This window comes from Myxocyprinus asiaticus, chromosome 40 (genome assembly GCF_019703515.2).
Source record: "Myxocyprinus asiaticus isolate MX2 ecotype Aquarium Trade chromosome 40, UBuf_Myxa_2, whole genome shotgun sequence".
Taxonomy (NCBI): Eukaryota; Metazoa; Chordata; class Actinopteri; order Cypriniformes; family Catostomidae; genus Myxocyprinus; species Myxocyprinus asiaticus.
The window spans coordinates 30,644,953-30,661,837 of NC_059383.1; the positions used below are offsets into that span (position 1 = coordinate 30,644,953).

General features: G+C 37.6%; 1 protein-coding gene across 3 annotated transcripts in view; it reads left to right on the forward strand.

Moving 5' to 3' along the window:
* The first annotated feature begins 311 nt into the window (after nt 1-311).
* The window catches only part of LOC127430581 (serine/threonine-protein kinase ULK1-like), a 30,482-nt gene continuing 13,908 nt past the window's right edge, over nt 312-16,885 (forward strand). For 2 of the 3 annotated variants that reach the window (XM_051680440.1, XM_051680441.1), the window contains exons 1-15: nt 312-894; nt 1,388-1,480; nt 1,582-1,623; nt 6,359-6,391; nt 7,199-7,235; nt 7,900-8,073; nt 8,850-8,923; nt 9,008-9,109; nt 9,674-9,732; nt 9,823-9,905; nt 10,130-10,180; nt 10,504-10,598; nt 12,196-12,364; nt 12,514-12,574; nt 16,276-16,365. In XM_051680440.1, coding sequence (XP_051536400.1) covers nt 805-894; nt 1,388-1,480; nt 1,582-1,623; nt 6,359-6,391; nt 7,199-7,235; nt 7,900-8,073; nt 8,850-8,923; nt 9,008-9,109; nt 9,674-9,732; nt 9,823-9,905; nt 10,130-10,180; nt 10,504-10,598; nt 12,196-12,364; nt 12,514-12,574; nt 16,276-16,365 — 1,253 coding nt within the window. In that variant the 5' untranslated portion in view covers nt 312-804. The remainder of the gene's footprint in view (nt 895-1,387; nt 1,481-1,581; nt 1,624-6,358; nt 6,392-7,198; nt 7,236-7,899; nt 8,074-8,849; nt 8,924-9,007; nt 9,110-9,673; nt 9,733-9,822; nt 9,906-10,129; nt 10,181-10,503; nt 10,599-12,195; nt 12,365-12,513; nt 12,575-16,275; nt 16,366-16,885) is intronic. The other variant, XM_051680442.1, reaches the window with a different exon arrangement.

Below are 16,885 nucleotides of genomic sequence, written 5' to 3' on the forward strand. Positions count from 1 at the left end.
TTGCACTTTGAAAAATATTTAATAATAATTTGAGTACACATTAATATACACATAGGCCTATTATAAACAGCCTACACGTTGTGCTGGCATCAGCTTGTTTCCCAAATCCTGCTGATTTCCTTTCTGTTTACATAGGGAGAAAAATAATTTATACGAAATTCTTTCCAACGTTTCCAAATGATTGCGTCATGTCCCTTAATGTCACTTTTTTTCTTTATTGTTAGTTTGTATCTGTGTCAATGAGTGTGACGTGCTCGCGACAGAGTTCCCCTGACGTCAACATGAAGCTTAGAAGAAACAGTTGCGCGCATGCGCAGCGCTGCAGACCTAGACTAAATTGAGGTCTTTGTTGAGACCAATAGACAAATCTTGCTCACGCTTTTTATACACCACAGGAGAATATATTAAAAAGAAAAAAATGCGTTGGATACAGTCGAGACCCTGCAAGACTAATGCAGCAGCATAAGTAGAGCTGACAACATCGGATGTACACAAACAAACCCAGCGTTCTCGTTTTAAGGAGGTATTGTTTTTGTTTTTAAGCGTAGGTTGGTTTTATTTCGAAATCGCGACAAGTGGTTGATCGACATGGGGAAATATCATATTTAAAAGGAGAATCATGAAAGAGCATAGGGATATTTCTGTGGAAAGGTTGCCCATGGCACACAGGTCAAGTGGGGTTCAACTTTCCAGCTGCCTCGTCCAAACAGAGGAGAAGGGGGAACCTAAGAGAAGATATCTGTGGGCCATCTCTATCCCTCATATTTCACATAAATAGTCAACATTTGGGGATCGTGACAGAGGATGGAGACTGTCGGGAAATTCGAGTTCAGTAGAAAGGATCTTGTAGGACATGGTGCCTTCGCAGTGGTGTTCAAAGGCAGGCATCGAGAGGTGAGAAAAATATCATTTGACAATTTAAAACGAATTATTTTCATCTATATGCACTGGCTTTATCGTGTATTAATACAACTTATTGTGATGTTATTTGCGCACTCATTGGCTGCACAACCGACATACCACCTTAAATATACAGTAGGCCCTGAGCACAACAGATGGAGGCGAGAATAAGAGATTTAACGCATAATACTATACTAAAATTTACGATTTACAAGTCTAAGAGAGATGTGGCTTGCATCTGAAGCTATTACAGTTAGACATTTTCCCCCTGATGTATAAAAAGCATTATTGTAATTTCCGGTTTACAGCTTTGGTGTGCAAAATCAATTATTTACAATTATTCCGTTAAATATTGCACCGCTCCTTATAATCATGGGCATGCATGGACATGTTACACAGTAGCCTACATGTTCTCACAATCATCACCTATATAAAATTGCGCTCAATTGACTAAAATTGCATTATTTGCATTGCATTTTCTGGACAGAAGCACGATTGGGAGGTTGCAGTCAAATGCATAAACAAGAAGAATTTGGCCAAATCTCAGACTCTTCTCGGGAAAGAGATCAAGATATTGAAGGTAATGCATGGTTGTATTAGCAATGCAGAACTTGACAGCGTTTCCAAAAACCTAAATACGAGCAATCGCATTCAAATGATGTATTCTTTGTTTTTCTATAGGAACTCAAACATGAGAACATCGTTGCATTACATGACTTCCAGGTAGGTGAATCACGAATTGTAGCACTGCGAATGTGTATTTGGACACTGAGCAATGCCCCAGTTTTAAGTGCAATGTTTTTAGAAAAAGCGATTTTGTTAAGCCCTCACTAGTCTAAATTACCTTATACAAATATTTTAACTGTCTTTTTCGTCCAAGTCGTCAGAGCAATACAAAAAAAGACTCAAAATCAATGTTTTACCTCCCCCAGAGTCTTTAACATGATTTCCTTTGCTTTGATTGGCTCAAAGCAGTCACGTGTTCCTGTGTTGACAAGCCATGTGCGCTTTTTTTTTTTTTTTTAATGGTTAACCTGCAGGATCGATGCATTATGGGTATTGAAGTTCTGTGTGCACATTTATCTCCTTATTTAAGATAGACTAATAGAATTATAATGTATTATTGTATGTGCATGCTGAGAACATCGAAAAAATGTATTTTCACTTGAAAACAGGGAAGGTCTACAGATATCATCTTAAAGCTACACTATGTAATTATTTATTTATTTATTTTGTATTTATTTTTTAAAAATAACAAAATGATATTAATGAGAGAGTGCAACAAAAATCCATCTTCCAAACCATGTATTTACTTTACCCAAATACACTTTGATAAACCTATATTAATGATATATTATTATATTAATGATATATTTTAGAGCTGTCAGGACAGATTTCGCGGGAAATTGCATACACGCGTCATTCGCCAGTGCGTGCTGACATCATATCCATACACAGAGAAAATAAGCTCCGGCTGTAGCGCGTGTGTGGGAGTAGTTTGTTTTCACAATGAACGAGAAAAATTGACCATGGATCATTCAGAATTTTTCTTTATAACAGCAATCATTTATATAAATAAATCCTACAGTCCTAGGCTTGCCAAGGACATGTTAGTCATTAAATTATGTTGACCACTCGTTGGTAACAATGACAATCTATAAATTAGTTACTACCATGGAGTGGTAGATATCCGTCTTTTCCTTTCTTTCGTTATTTATTTGTCCATTCGCTCTGATAAGATGTCCTATATTTATGTGTACACCGGTGCCTCGAACCACATTCATCCACGCAGAGGAGCAGAGCCGAACCACAAGCAAAAAAATGTCCTTCCGCAAGACGCATGCAGTTTTGTTTTTTAACTGCTGGAGGGCCAAAAGTTACATAGTGTAGCTTTAATCTATTTTGTGCTTATTCGATTCTGTATTCTGAGTTCATTGGCACTCAGTGAAAGCATATCTTGCAACAGTGCGAGTGAAGCCTGTGTGTCCAGACTGTTGAAATGATTTCATTTGATGTTTTGATGCGTTCTTCAAACAATTTGGTTCTTGCTATTTGCTCTGACCTCGGGGTCATCAGCAGGTTAATGTGTCAGGCATGTAGGTTAAAGCCAGTAGAATTATGAAAGACATTTTCAGCACCTGGTTCCTCTAACCAATCGTAAATCCTTTAATGCGTATCTTTTGTTGCAATATGTTTGTTGCTGACTGTGAAACTCGTAGTCATAGAGCTAGATAATCCCCACGTTTCGCTTTCAAAACAAGAAGTGAAAGAACATTATATCTGGCAGGCTGGTGAATCTACAGACAGCATTGTCAATAGATAATAGACTAAATTCTTATATTATTTGGTGATTGTTGTTTTCACATTTTTATCAGTACATTTTAAGTCAGTATTGTATGAAATATATGTCTGTGTCAGCAATTTTGTGCATGGCTCATTTGCCATCATTAAATTGTATTTTTTAACTATTTGCAGTGGCATTATATCAGCCAATGATACGTATTGGCCGTCCCCCACTTAAAAGTACTGTGGTGGTACCTTTTAACGATGATAGTATCAGAGGGTTATACCATAGTTCTTTGATATTTATCATGGATCTGAATGATTACAATATTCATGTACCATACTATTCACATTGTACCTCAATATAGCTCAAAGAACACTATGGTACATGTCCAAAATCTCATGGTAGTACCATGGTACTTTTTTGTTTGTGTTTAAGGTTTAGTGTTGCTTTTGTTTCCTTTGTATTCATGAGAATTTTGCTAGAGAAGTTTCACTCTACTCGAAAGACTCACACTCTGGTGTGTGTTTGAAGAGCTACAGCTCAAGTGTCTCAGCACATTTCATCCACAAGCTTCTCTGGTCTGACCTGTTCTCTTCTCACATCTCCTGGAGAGTCACACCACTTTCTGCAGTTTTGTTGACTGTCTGCGAATTGAATGCCATTAAGTAGCTCTGCTTGATCTCCCCCGGAGGGGAAAGTCTGCATTTGAGCTACTTGGCTTCTTGCCACGCATTGCAAACTTGTGCTTGTTTGTGTGAATGTGGGAAGTAGCCCAGGTTAAGTGTTTATTTTGGGATCTCTTCCCAAGCAGAGAGAGAGGACATTTTATACAGAACTGTATACGCTTACATTTTTGAGAGCATCAAAGCCACTAGATCTGAATGCATACTATAAACTTGAAGAGATCCATGGCCATAGACATCCTGCAGTCAAGTTTAGAGCGTGGATAGTGGGAATAAGGTATGAGGGTGTAGATTTGGGATTCTCTGCTCGACATAGCCAGTAGTCATTGCTTGTATTGGTTTTCATCCTAAATTAGTCATATGTTTCAATAATATTTCACAGGTAAACTCGAGAATGCTTGGCATATAACAAGTGTGAGGCAACCATACTGTAAAGGCCCAAAATGTTAACAAGATTGCAATACAGTTTTTGAATTGAAATGAGCTGCGCAGGATTTGTGGTTTGCAGTTTTATTACACTTGTAGAGTTAATACCTCAGACCAGTGACATATTGTGAGAATCGGATATTAGAGTGGAACAGTTGTCGGATCATTGATGGTGTATTTCTGGCTTCACCACTGGAATATAATAGTTGTGGTAGAAACCGGATGAGCTTCTTTTGATTAACATAAGTCCAATGCACTTGATGGCAGAACCGGTTTAGTAGGGCCCCTGCTGAGACTGTGGTTATGTGCCCTGCTGTGTTCATAAGCAAAGCTTACTTTATCACTCGGATGAACATCAGTCATCTAGGCACCACACAGTCTGCATGATGCATGTTGGGTTTCCCAGCTGAAATCTGCAAGCTCTTTGCTGCTTTACCAAGACAGTTCTTTTCAACTAGATTTTGTTCATTTTCTGATTAGTTGTATCAAGCACCACTAATTCAAGTTCTTTTAGATAATGTTTTTGAACCTATTGGTCTTTGTACAGACAACAATTCTAATGGTAAAAGCAGCAATGTTAGTCTATAGGCTCTAAGGCAATAATTAACATATAATGTATAAACATGTAGACTATTGCTTAGTAGAGAACTGTTCTTGGATTATGTGAATAAAATGAAGAAAAAAACAAAATCAAATGCATGATATCTTCTCTGAAGCATCATAGTGCCAGATTGGCTTCCCTGAAATTGTCAAAGCATTAAATATTCAACTATCCACATAATCACTATCAGACAGTGCAGTAGGCCCTGACATGTGGTGTTCTGCAGAGGTTGTTTTTACTATCAAGTCAGCTTTTACAACACCATAATCCTGTTATTTTCCAAGCCCATGGCTGACGGCTCTAAAAAAAAATAAAGGGGGTAGCCCACTTAGAACAACCTTATCACTTAGCAACAGCTGTCCCCCTGCAACCAATCAGCTGAGCCAGATCCACTGATCCGTGATTGCCGTATGCTGCTGACTCAGCATTGCCTAACTTCTGCTTTCTGCTATAGTGGAGATAGACCAGTCAGCCATCTGCTCTGTACTTTTTGATGAACCATTCAGCCTGAAACTGGGGCAAACATTGTGTATTGCTGTATTTTAGTGGTGCTTGCTATGGCAAAAGTCTGGTTCTGGAAGTAAAAATCACATTGTTTGATTCCATAGGGGAATTGCTTTTTAAGGATAATTTGTAAACCTTTAAAAACAGAACTATGCATTTTATAGCGAAATTCATTCTGACCTACACTACTCATAATCCTGAAGAGAAAGATCCATCAATCAGAGAATCGCAGCAAAGCACACCAAAAGAGCTATGCAGCAACCGCCAACAGTCTCATGCACTGTGAATGACGTAAATGACTCGATCTCCATACACTGTCAAACTACTTATATATTTGTATATGTCTTCATATTTTGCAAATATTGAAATATTCAAATATATAGGCAAATATTTGATTCAAATGTTTTCTTTACAAATATTGATCCTGTGGCATAGATTCCCCACCCAGGCAAGCACCATTCATATTTTTATTCAGAAAATGAAAAGTAATTTATTAGTTTTATTTTCTGCCATACTTTCTCTGTATCAGCAAAATCAGTAATCCCTTGTTTCATTGAGTTACACTGGTAGGTGCCATGGCTGCTTTGAGTAGAAACCTGTCACACAACTGTGCGGTTCACACATTGAACTATGAAAACTATGAGAAGGTTAACGAAGCCTTTGACTTTTGCCCTCCCCTTGGCCTTTACTAGCCCATTATGACCCTGTGGAGAGAAAACGCACTCCTCACGCCATATGTGATACAATCTAAACCAGCCACAGTCAACCAGGATTAGTGTTGGTCCACTGCTTTTACAATACACACAAATAAGCTGTTAAAACTGGGTCCAATATCAACTTTAAAGATATCCTCTCTGCGTTCCAACAGTCTCAGCCTGTTTAATTTGTTATGTACAAATCATGTTGGCCACTGTTTATCCCACTGTTTTGAATCTCATCGCTCATGTTTCTTTCTAGGAAACGGCAAGCTCTGTGTACCTGGTGATGGAGGTAAGGCAGCATGCTTTTCCAGTGTCTTTTGATGTTTATCTTGTCTGTCTTGTACCTGGTAATGCCTGCAATTAGCCATGCCCTGGGGTCTGTGGCAGACAGCTGCAGTCGTTAATAACACGACAGTTAGACAGATAATGGTGTGAATTCAGGGTATTTTGTACAATAGGGCTGCACAATTAATCGAAAAAATAATCATGGTTTCAGCTGCCGCGATTAAAGGGATAGTTCGACCAAAAGTGAAAATGCTGTAATCATTTACCCACCATGTTGTTTCAAATCTTTATGATTTTCTTTCCTCTCTGGAACACAAAAGCAAATGTTAGGCAGAATGCTAGCCTAATGTAAATGATATTAACAAAAATTAAAATGTGCAATTACAATATGAAGGAAAATATTCAGCCCATAATTATATTATTTAACAATTAATATTTCTTCATTCTGTCATAATCATGCAGCCTTATTAAATAATATGGAGAGGGTTCTTCAAGCTTTGACAACTGCTTTAAAACTTCCTGCAGAGGCCCTGCCAGCATGTCAGTTCCTAGAATAGCCCTTTTGAGTCACAAAAAGGCAGTGGGACCACAGGGAAGCTTATCAGCAGTGCACAAAGGGAAATAATGGCCCATCCTTTGTTTTAAAATGCATGTGAATCCTCGTTCCACATGCAGTGAGCTAATGCCCATTCAGATGCAGGTTTTGTTATACAGCATTGTTAAAATCTAAAAAGGATTGTTGTGCGAAGAACAAAAAAGAGATTAATGCTCATCCTTTAATGTTCACTGTTCCTTCTTTATTGACCTTTAGTACTGCAATGGAGGAGACCTGGCTGACTACTTGCACTGTAAGTGGGATATCTCATATGCCAAACATTAAATTTGTTTCTATAAGTAAGCCATTTGTACATTGATTTTCCCCAAAAAGTGTAAACACTGGTTTTCTGGTGCCATCAAAACATTACTTTGGGCATCCTCTGACCGGCCCAACTTAGCAATATTTTGTTCAACTAATGGTGAAAGTTTTGGCGGAACTGTCAGACAGGGGGAGTGCTCTAGCCTGTTTGAAAACAGTCATTATTTTCGTAATCCCACTTGGTGCCACTAGTTGCAAAGAAATTACGCACTTCACCTTTAGTAATAACTATTGAAATGTATTCATTCAGGAACATTTAGAAGCTGCAAAAAAATGGTCTGCTTGACAGAGTTGGGCTGATTCTTGCTTTAACTTGAATGAATTGCTGTAATTAGTGTCTCTTTTGAGATTATACTTGTATCATAAAAGAAATGATAGCAGTGCATTTCAAAAGCATGCAAAGCCAAACTCAGGAAGTTAGGCCAGAAGGGGAAGGGTATGTGTTTGTGTGTGTGTGCGGATCTGAGGAATAACAGCATAACTGTCGAGACTGCAGAGTGGGAGCATGTTTTCAGAGGAAGCAGTATATGCACTGTGTATACAGTATAAACTGTGAAGTATGCAAATGACTCATCTTTAGTCTAATGCACTTTCAGCTAAGGGCACTTTAAGTGAAGACACCATCCGAGTATTTCTGCAGCAGATAGCGGGGGCCATGAGGGTTCTTCAGGCCAAAGGCATCATCCACAGAGACCTGAAACCCCAGAATATCCTGCTTTCCCACCCTGCAGGCCGCAAGTCCCATTCCAACAACACCTGCATCAAGATAGGTGTGTGACTTGGGTTTAAGTGTCTGGTGTATTGGATTTACATTCCCAACTCTCAAAGCATTAGAAACCATAGATACCATAACCAAATGTGAGTTAGAAAGTCTGGCTTTTGCAGAGTGAGACTTCTTTTTTATCATTTTGTTTGTAAATTGCTTTTTTATGCTTGAAGACATGAATATGTCTTGCTACTTGCTATTGCTATTCAGAGGTAGTTTATTGGGTTTGCTATAAGGGGACGGACAGTTTGCATTCTAGAGAGCATTTTATTGGGAAAGACTAGTGGGTACAAGATCATCAGTGTATTTGGTACATTTTCCTGGGATGAGAAGGACTTCATTGTTTAAATTAAAATCAGTGTTATTGCCTATTCAGCACATTGTCTTTAAAATGAATGCACCATTTATCAGATTTTTAGGAAATCTAGATGAAAATCAATAGTATAGTGTGTCCCTAGTGTGAGAGCGCTGTACAGTCTTAATATTGTGTGATTTCTGTTAAGTTGAGGCATGTAAAAGCAAGTGCAAACTCTCCATGGGCTCATTTTATTAGATAATAAAAGACTTCTGCAAAGGTTTGCTGCTCACACTTTCATTACACATGCATCATTTACTTTTAAATAGAATTTTAAATAGAAAAATAAATAAACTTTAAAGATACAGCATGTTCTTTCATCTAAATCAACGTAATAAGTCATCGATATAAGTGGTTTGAGGGTTTTTCCCCCCAGAAAGCAGTGTTTCACCAAAATGACTAAGATCTTTCTTTTATCTCCTCAGCTGACTTTGGCTTTGCACGGCACCTTCAGAATAACATGATGGCCGCCACACTCTGTGGGTCCCCCATGTACATGGTATGTATTATGTGTTTTCTTCCACTTGGACTTTGCATAACACCTTTGTGATTGTGATTATTACTCTGTAATGCTGTTGAACAGGCACCTGAGGTGATTATGTCGCAGAATTATGATGCAAAGGCTGACCTGTGGAGTATAGGCACCATCGTGTTTCAGTGCCTGACTGGGAAGGCTCCGTTTCAGGTGTGCACTTTCTATCAGAGCTGAATCCCCATTTGTATACAATGTGTACATACCATATTTACCATATCATATAATGCTGAAAATAGTAGCTGTCAGAAGTGTCCAGATTGCATATTATTGCACACATAAACATCACCAGTGCTGTATATACTTTTCATACTTTTCATGCAAATTGGAGTTGAACCCTAGGGTTAACTATAGACAGTGCAGAAGAACGCATCACATTGTGCTTTCTCACCTTAACGTTTCTCATGTCTCCATATTCTTGCGTTTGCTATACTTGAATCTAGTAATAATACCTACTGTACTCAGATACTTGCATCTAGTCTGAGGAATAACAGCCAGTAATGTGCACAAGGGATATTGATTTGTAACAAATGCATTAGTAGTTTTCAAATGCCCTTATTTATAAAATATCTATTTCCTGGGCTCTTAGCCATTTAAAAAGAACATTTGTAATGGTTTTGCATTTTAAATGTTCGGTCCAGTGTACCATAGCAGACTTTTTTTATGAGTTACATTAAATGCATGCTATTAAGTCTGATTTGTTTGTCTGTCCATCAGGCCAGCAGTCCGCAGGACCTCCGCTTGTTTTATGAGAAAAATAAAACTCTCAGCCCGAAGTAAGTGTGACCTTATGCATCTCTGATTGAAATGTGTTTGGATTTTCTGCAAAGCCATGTAGAAACCTGTCTTCCCTTCATTCTCTAAAGCATTCCTAGAGAAACTTCCAGCCATCTGAGACACCTGCTGCTCGGCCTCCTGCAGAGGAACCATAAGGACCGGATGGACTTTGGTTAGTGTTCTAAATATCCATATGCCGTATAGTCCATATGTCCAATACATACTGATAAGTGAACGCATTAATCTGATTCACCCAGAATGTCCTGAGCTTTTAAATCTACTAGTTTAATGTATAGATGATTTTGTATTTTTCCTTTTCCAAGTGTAGATTGGGCACAGGTCAAGTCTTTTCCATTGTCTTCCTGTGCTGATCATGAAATCCTTCTTTTTCTATAGATGAATTTTTCAAACACCCTTTCTTGGAAGCAAGCTCCTCTATGAAGAAGTGTGAGTTACTACCCTTTTACTTTAAATAGTGTATCTAGCTTCTCTCAGTTAGATTTAAAGATGATGTGTATAGTTTCCATGACTTTAGTGGTAACAAACAGAATCACACAGATAATTTCTTCCATTTGGTGCTGCTAGTGGTGTGGAAATAACTTTTAAAAGAAACTATCTAAGAAGTCTTATTAGGTTTTCCTGGCAATCATGTGGCACTTGTTGTATTTTATATATATATATCCATCTTAGGATGTTAATATTGTGTGTGTGTGTGTGTGTGTGTGTGTGTGTGTGTGTGTGTGTGTGTGTGTGTGTATGTGTCTTCACAGCTGCTCCAGTGGCCATGACATGCTTTCCCAGCTCAGCCTCTGCCAGCTCATGCAGTAGCTCGTCCACTTCACACCTGGCCTCTCCTCCTGTAAGTGTGCGTGTCTGTATTTTAAGTAATTTATTTGTAAAATCTTTGTTTCAGTTACACTGATAAGTCCTGCTTTGGGTTAGGAGTTTATCACAGATGTGTGGATAAAGCCTGCTCAGCACCCTGATGTCTCATCCAACAAAGACACAATTTCACAACTATATCATAATGTTTTATGGTGGCTTATTAGACCAATCTTGTATCAGAATACTGTGTTGTGGTCAGTGCTCTAAAAACAAGGAAAGGTGAACAGCCACATCTGTGATCTTGAGCTTTATAAATGGTCAGTGTGATTAATATTGAGTTGATGAGTGTCATTAAAGGAATAGTTCACCCAAAAATTGAAATTCTCTCATCATTTACTCACCCTCATGCCATCCCAGATGTGGATGGCTTTCTTCTGCTGAACACAAACGAAGATTTTAAGAAGAATATCTCAACTTTGTTGGTCCATACAATGCAAGTGAATGGTGATCAGACCTTTGTAGCTCCAAATATCACGTATAGGAAAGTAATCCATATGACTCCAGTGGTTAAATCCATATCATCAGAATATGATAGGAGTGGGTGAGAAACAGATCAATACTTAAGTCCTTTATTACTCAAAATATCCACTTTCACTTTTACATCTGAAAATCACATGTGATGCCTGTTTAGTTTCACTTTCACATCTGAAAGTGAATGTGAAAGTGGAGATTTAGAGTGAAAAAGGACTTAAATATTGATTTTCTTCTATTGGTTTCTCACCCACTCCTATCATATCACTTCAGAAGATATGGATTTTACCACTGGATCCATATGGATTACTTTTGTTTCCTTCATGTGATTTTTGGAGCTACAAATGTCTGATCATTATTCACTTGCATTGTAAGGACCTACAGAGCTGACATATTCTTCTAAAAATCTTAATTTGTGTTCTGCAGAAGAAAAAGTCATACACATCTGGGATGGCATGAGGGTGAGTAAATGATGAGAAAATTTTCATTTTTGGGTGAACTGTCCCTTTAGCCAAGCATGAAAATTTGTAGGTCCACACTGAAAGTGAAATGTCTGCACAGTGCAACACAGTCGTCGGCAATTAGAAAAAAATATGTTGTTTAAGATACAGTTTTCTGGAGGGGTATTTTGGACCAATGAGATTTCACTGTGGGCATCGCCACTTGGCATGACACCACAGAAATTGAAACCATGTGATAGTCCTGTTGCTTGTCACAAATGTGACTGGCTAGGACAAAAACTCGGATTTACATGGAAGAGAGCTTTTATGACTTGCTGCTTTACCGAGGCGTGCCTGGTTAGGTCAAGTCTATACATTTAGAACATGGAAAACCTTGAAATATGAAGGAATTTTGAAATTCCGATTCCCATGTGTGGAAGAATCATGGAAATTAAAGAAAATCTTAGTTATGGAAAACCGTTCTGGAATAAAATGAATAATAATCCTTATCCATGAATGACTGAAAAATCTTGGAAAGGTCATGGAAATTCACAGGTCAAAGGTGTTGGAACCCTGCTTTTAAAAAAAAAATTCAGAACAACAAAGGGTACTCCTTCATTTGAGCATTTGTCATAACAAGATCTCATCCTCTACCAAATGTTGCAGCAATCCCTTGCGGAGATCCAACAGGTCCGTGCGAAGGTGTTAGCCTCCCCAACACAAGACTCTCCAGGCTTCTTGCTGAAGGACTCAGGCGGTGGTGGTGGGGCCAGCAGTAGCAAGAACTCATCCTGTGACACAGATGACTTTGTCATGGTTCCTGCTCATTTCTCTAGTAAGCCAGCATTGCTCCTGAGAGAACTTCTTTTCTTTTCCCTCTGCCTTACTCAGAGAATGATCTGACTTAACTGTAAAAGTTGGATTTAGGGTTTGTTCTCACACTCGTCCTGTCTATCCTGTATCTCTTTCTGTTTCCTTCTATAGGTGAGCTTACCTGTGAAATTCCTACAGGAAAGGTTCTCCAGGACAGTCTGATGTATAGTGGGTAAGAACTCTCTTAGAGAGAATGTATTTTCTATTCGTCACCAACAAAGTTGGTCATATACACTTTTTTTTTCAGGGTAATGTGACTCCCATAACACAACAATGTGTTTGTGAATGAATATAACCTACAGTAAACTGCGAGTATGTCAACACAGTGTGTCGAAGCCGTGGCCTAGCGGTTAAAGGAATAGTTCACTCAAAAATGAAAAGTCTCTCTTACTCACCCTCATGCCATCCCAGATGTGTATGACTTTCTTTCATCTGCTGAACTCAAATGAAGATTTTTAGAAGAATTTCTCAGCTGTTTGGTCCATACAATGCAAGTGAATGGGTGGCAAAATTTTGAAGCTCCAAAGTTCACATAAGTCAGCATAAAAGTAATCCATAAGACTCCAGTGTGGGTGAGAAACAGATCAATATTTAAGTCCTTTTTTTTTTTTTTAACAGTAAATTCTCCTCCCTGCTCAGTCAATCTCCACTTTAACTTTCACTTTCACATTCTTCTTGTGTTTTTGGTGATTCACATTCTTCATGCATATCACCCCATACTGGGCGATTTTTAGCAAAAAATGACTTGGATATTGTCCTGTTTCTCACCCACACCTATCATCTCACTTCTGAAGATATGGATTAAAACACTCTGAGCTCAGAGCTGAGATATTATTCTAAAAATCTTCTTTTGTGTTCAGAAGAAGAAAGTAAGTCATACACATCTGGGATGGCATGAGGGTGAGTAAATGATGAGAGAATTTTCATTTTGGGGTGAATATACCTTTCTAACGCTCATGCTGCAACTTATTGGGGCTTATTAATGAAATGGAAACAGAATGAATTTCTGTGAAGAATTCTCTTTAAAAAAATAGGTCTGTGTGGAAAAATATAGATTTTCCAATGCATTGCAACCATTTCACTCACCAGTGATTGTGAAGTTTAGGGGTGAAGAAGTTCAGCAGCTAGATCCTTTCACTGTATGTTGAGAGTAAATGTTTGGTTTGTCTCTTTCCTTGTAATGTGTGATCCACGCAATCCATTTGTCATTAAATAATGTATTTTTGAATATCCTTTCAGTTCTTTACAATCAGTTGTTAATCAAATACAAAAACAAATATAAAGGACCCACTTTATATTAGGTGTTTTTAACTACTATGCATTTATATTTGATACCAGAGGTGTAGTCAAGACCAGACCCTCCAAGACCCAGACCAATACTAGACCCCTTGAGACCAAGACAAGACCCAGACCATGTTTATATGGTCTTGAGATGTCTCCGGGAAAGACCCCACCTCTGGAAAATCCTCTGTTCATTAACAAATCAAAATATTGTAATATGATAATAAGAATTGTCATTTTCATTGAAAAAATGGCTGGCCTAAATTGCCTTGTGATGATAGTCATCACTAGTATGAAATCAAATATCATTTTACATAATTTTCATTTTAAAGAGTTTGCAGATTGGTAGGCATGGTTATGTACTTTAATATTGTTATATGTTAAAATTCTCATTTTAAGAAAGTTAGCAGTCTAGCAAATGGGAAATAACATAAAAAAATAAATAAAAAAAAACGTGTGACTAACTTACCTATTGAATGATGATGTTGTACCACATGCTTCACTTATTAACGTGTGACATATTTTGCAGATTGCTCTCCAATTCTTATTTTCAGAATCATCTTCAAAATGTTCAAATGCAAATTTTACCACTGCAGGCTCTGACATTTTCCAGACTGCTATATTGAGAAAACAGTCCAGTTTTACAAGATGCCTTCGTAATCCAAATATATATAAAATAATACAACTAAAGTGAAGTGACTTGAATTGGCTAGTGCACAACAATTGAAGTCTGCATAGCATTAGTCTGATTTTCACTGCATGTACACTATTAATAATTATGTATACTATTAAACTATTCAAACAACTATGCATAAAGTTATGCACTGAAAATAGAAGTGAAGAAAAAAAGCAAGAAAAATGCTGATGTGAAATATTTGCAATAATTGAAAATCAAATTTTGAAAGAACTGATTAATTGAAATTAGTCTGACTTCCCAAAAGCATGGTAAAATGTGTTTCATATGCATTATTATTCTAACAAAATAATACTGTTTATTTTTTTTAAATCACAGACATGTCAGCTGAGCGCATAAATGCAACGACCAATCAGAGGCGTTTAAGTCACCGGCTCAGCCATTGCTCACAGACTGAGCTCTGTACGTGCTTACTGCGCACTCTCAAGCAAGGAGTAAAAACGATGTAAATAAATAATTTACTGTGCAATTACGACAGCTTTATTGATTATAATGAGAGTTTTGGGGAGAGTGCAGAACTCAGTGAGCTTGCGTTTAACTGACGTGATTGACAGCTTCAGTGATTATAAATGGAGCGCATTTTGCTTGCTTTTTGTATATAATTTAATCACAATTTAAATAACTTTTATTTCATGCTGCCAAGAAGAGGAACATTGTAAAGTTGTCCGTTTGGTCACCATCTTAATTTAGGCTACTAATGAATAAATAGAATGACCAAGACACTGAGTACCAAAACCATGTATATATGGTCTTGAGACCAATACCACAAGATCAAGACCCCACCTCTGTTTGATACAATGTACTTATTATATACATACGTGTTGTTGCATTGTACTTACATTTAAAGTACTTGCATTTCACAGTTATACTGTGAACCTTACCCTTAACCCTAAACCTAACCCAACCCTTACCTTAAACGCTAACCCTAACCCCTTATCCTACTCCTAAACCTACCCTCACCTCAACCTCAGTAGCAGCAAATGTGAATCTTGAAAGGATTTTGCAGAACAATATGTAGTTACACAATAAATACATTGTATTGTATGTATTTTAAAGTTAGCACATAGTAGTTAAAGACACCTAATATAAAGTGAGACCAAAAAAAACATTTAATTCAAATCACGAATAGCACGGATGAGGTAAAGCTTTCGAGTTGTCTATGGTTAACATGCGCTCATTTACAAACGCTCTTTACTGAACATTTTGGCTTTTTAATTTTTTAAAAGCTAAAATGTGATCAAAAGATTAGAAAATAAGATATCATTAGTAAAAACTAATAAAATATAATTAGTAAAATATTTTTTTTCACAATGTACCCAGTTAGAAGGTCCTCTGTATAATAAAAGGAATTACCTGGAAATTTTTCATATGTAAGCAAAATGGACATTATAACTGAACTTTACCTGTATGAATTGAAATCGAATTGAATCGAGAGCTTGTGAATCGGAATCGATTGGAACCAGGAAATCTGTATTTATACACATCTGAAAAAATTCTTACATAAGTTGTAACATTTTGTTCAGTGTCATAGTTTCCCCAAGAATGGTTTTATGAGCAATTTACGCTGAAATTTGTTCTGCTTGTGTTTCATGAATGAGGCCCATTGAGCATTGGTGCATTTTACACTGCCGATGCAAGTTTCAATCTGGCTTGCAACAAAAGTGGCAAAAAGGGGAAAAGTGATAAACAATAGGGCACAGCCTGGTTTCTCTTGGGCATTGTAGTAAAGCTGTTTCTATGTAGAAAACAATCTCAAAGCAGCTGTGTAGACAATACACAAAATTAAATTCCAGTTTGATAAGATAAAATTGAATTAAGTTCTCTGCCACACTGGCATATCTAGAGTGAGGTTTGAGCTTGACTCCACTGCTAATGTTCTCAACCTCTGCCTTCATTAGGAGTTCCCTTCTGGCTTCTGGAGGTCAGTGCAGTCAAGGCAAGACTCCACCAATCTCCCCCTCCTACAGCAGCTCTCCTGGACCCAGCGGGTAAGAACAAAGAAGGTTGGACACACAGTCGAGAAGCACTTGAGAATAATGTTGGCTTACATGATGAATATTTCATGTGTGTTTGCTGCAAGCAAGTCTGTTATGAGCAGGAGCTGTGGGTCATTTAAGAGTAGTACATTTTAACATTTATCAGCCAAGACAAAGAATGATTTCTTCCTGGTTGATAGTGGCTGCTCCTGTCACTGTTTGGTTTTTGGGTCATTGAAGATGGATCAGGGCCTGGTGCTTTCAGACCTACAAGGGAAATGAGTCCTGTATTGGCAGGAGGATTGCATCTTTTATCTTTGATCCTGTTCTCTTCCATTATTAAACGGAACAGCCCTTGAAACCAACAGTCACGCGCAAAACTTAATGAAGACAAGAGCTATTGATTCAAAAAAATGTTCATAAACTGAAATAAAATCATTTACCAAAGTAAATGAAAAACTAAAAGCAGATAGAAAATAACTGAAATTAAATCGACAACAAAAATATCTAGTCATTTTTGTAATTATTGAGT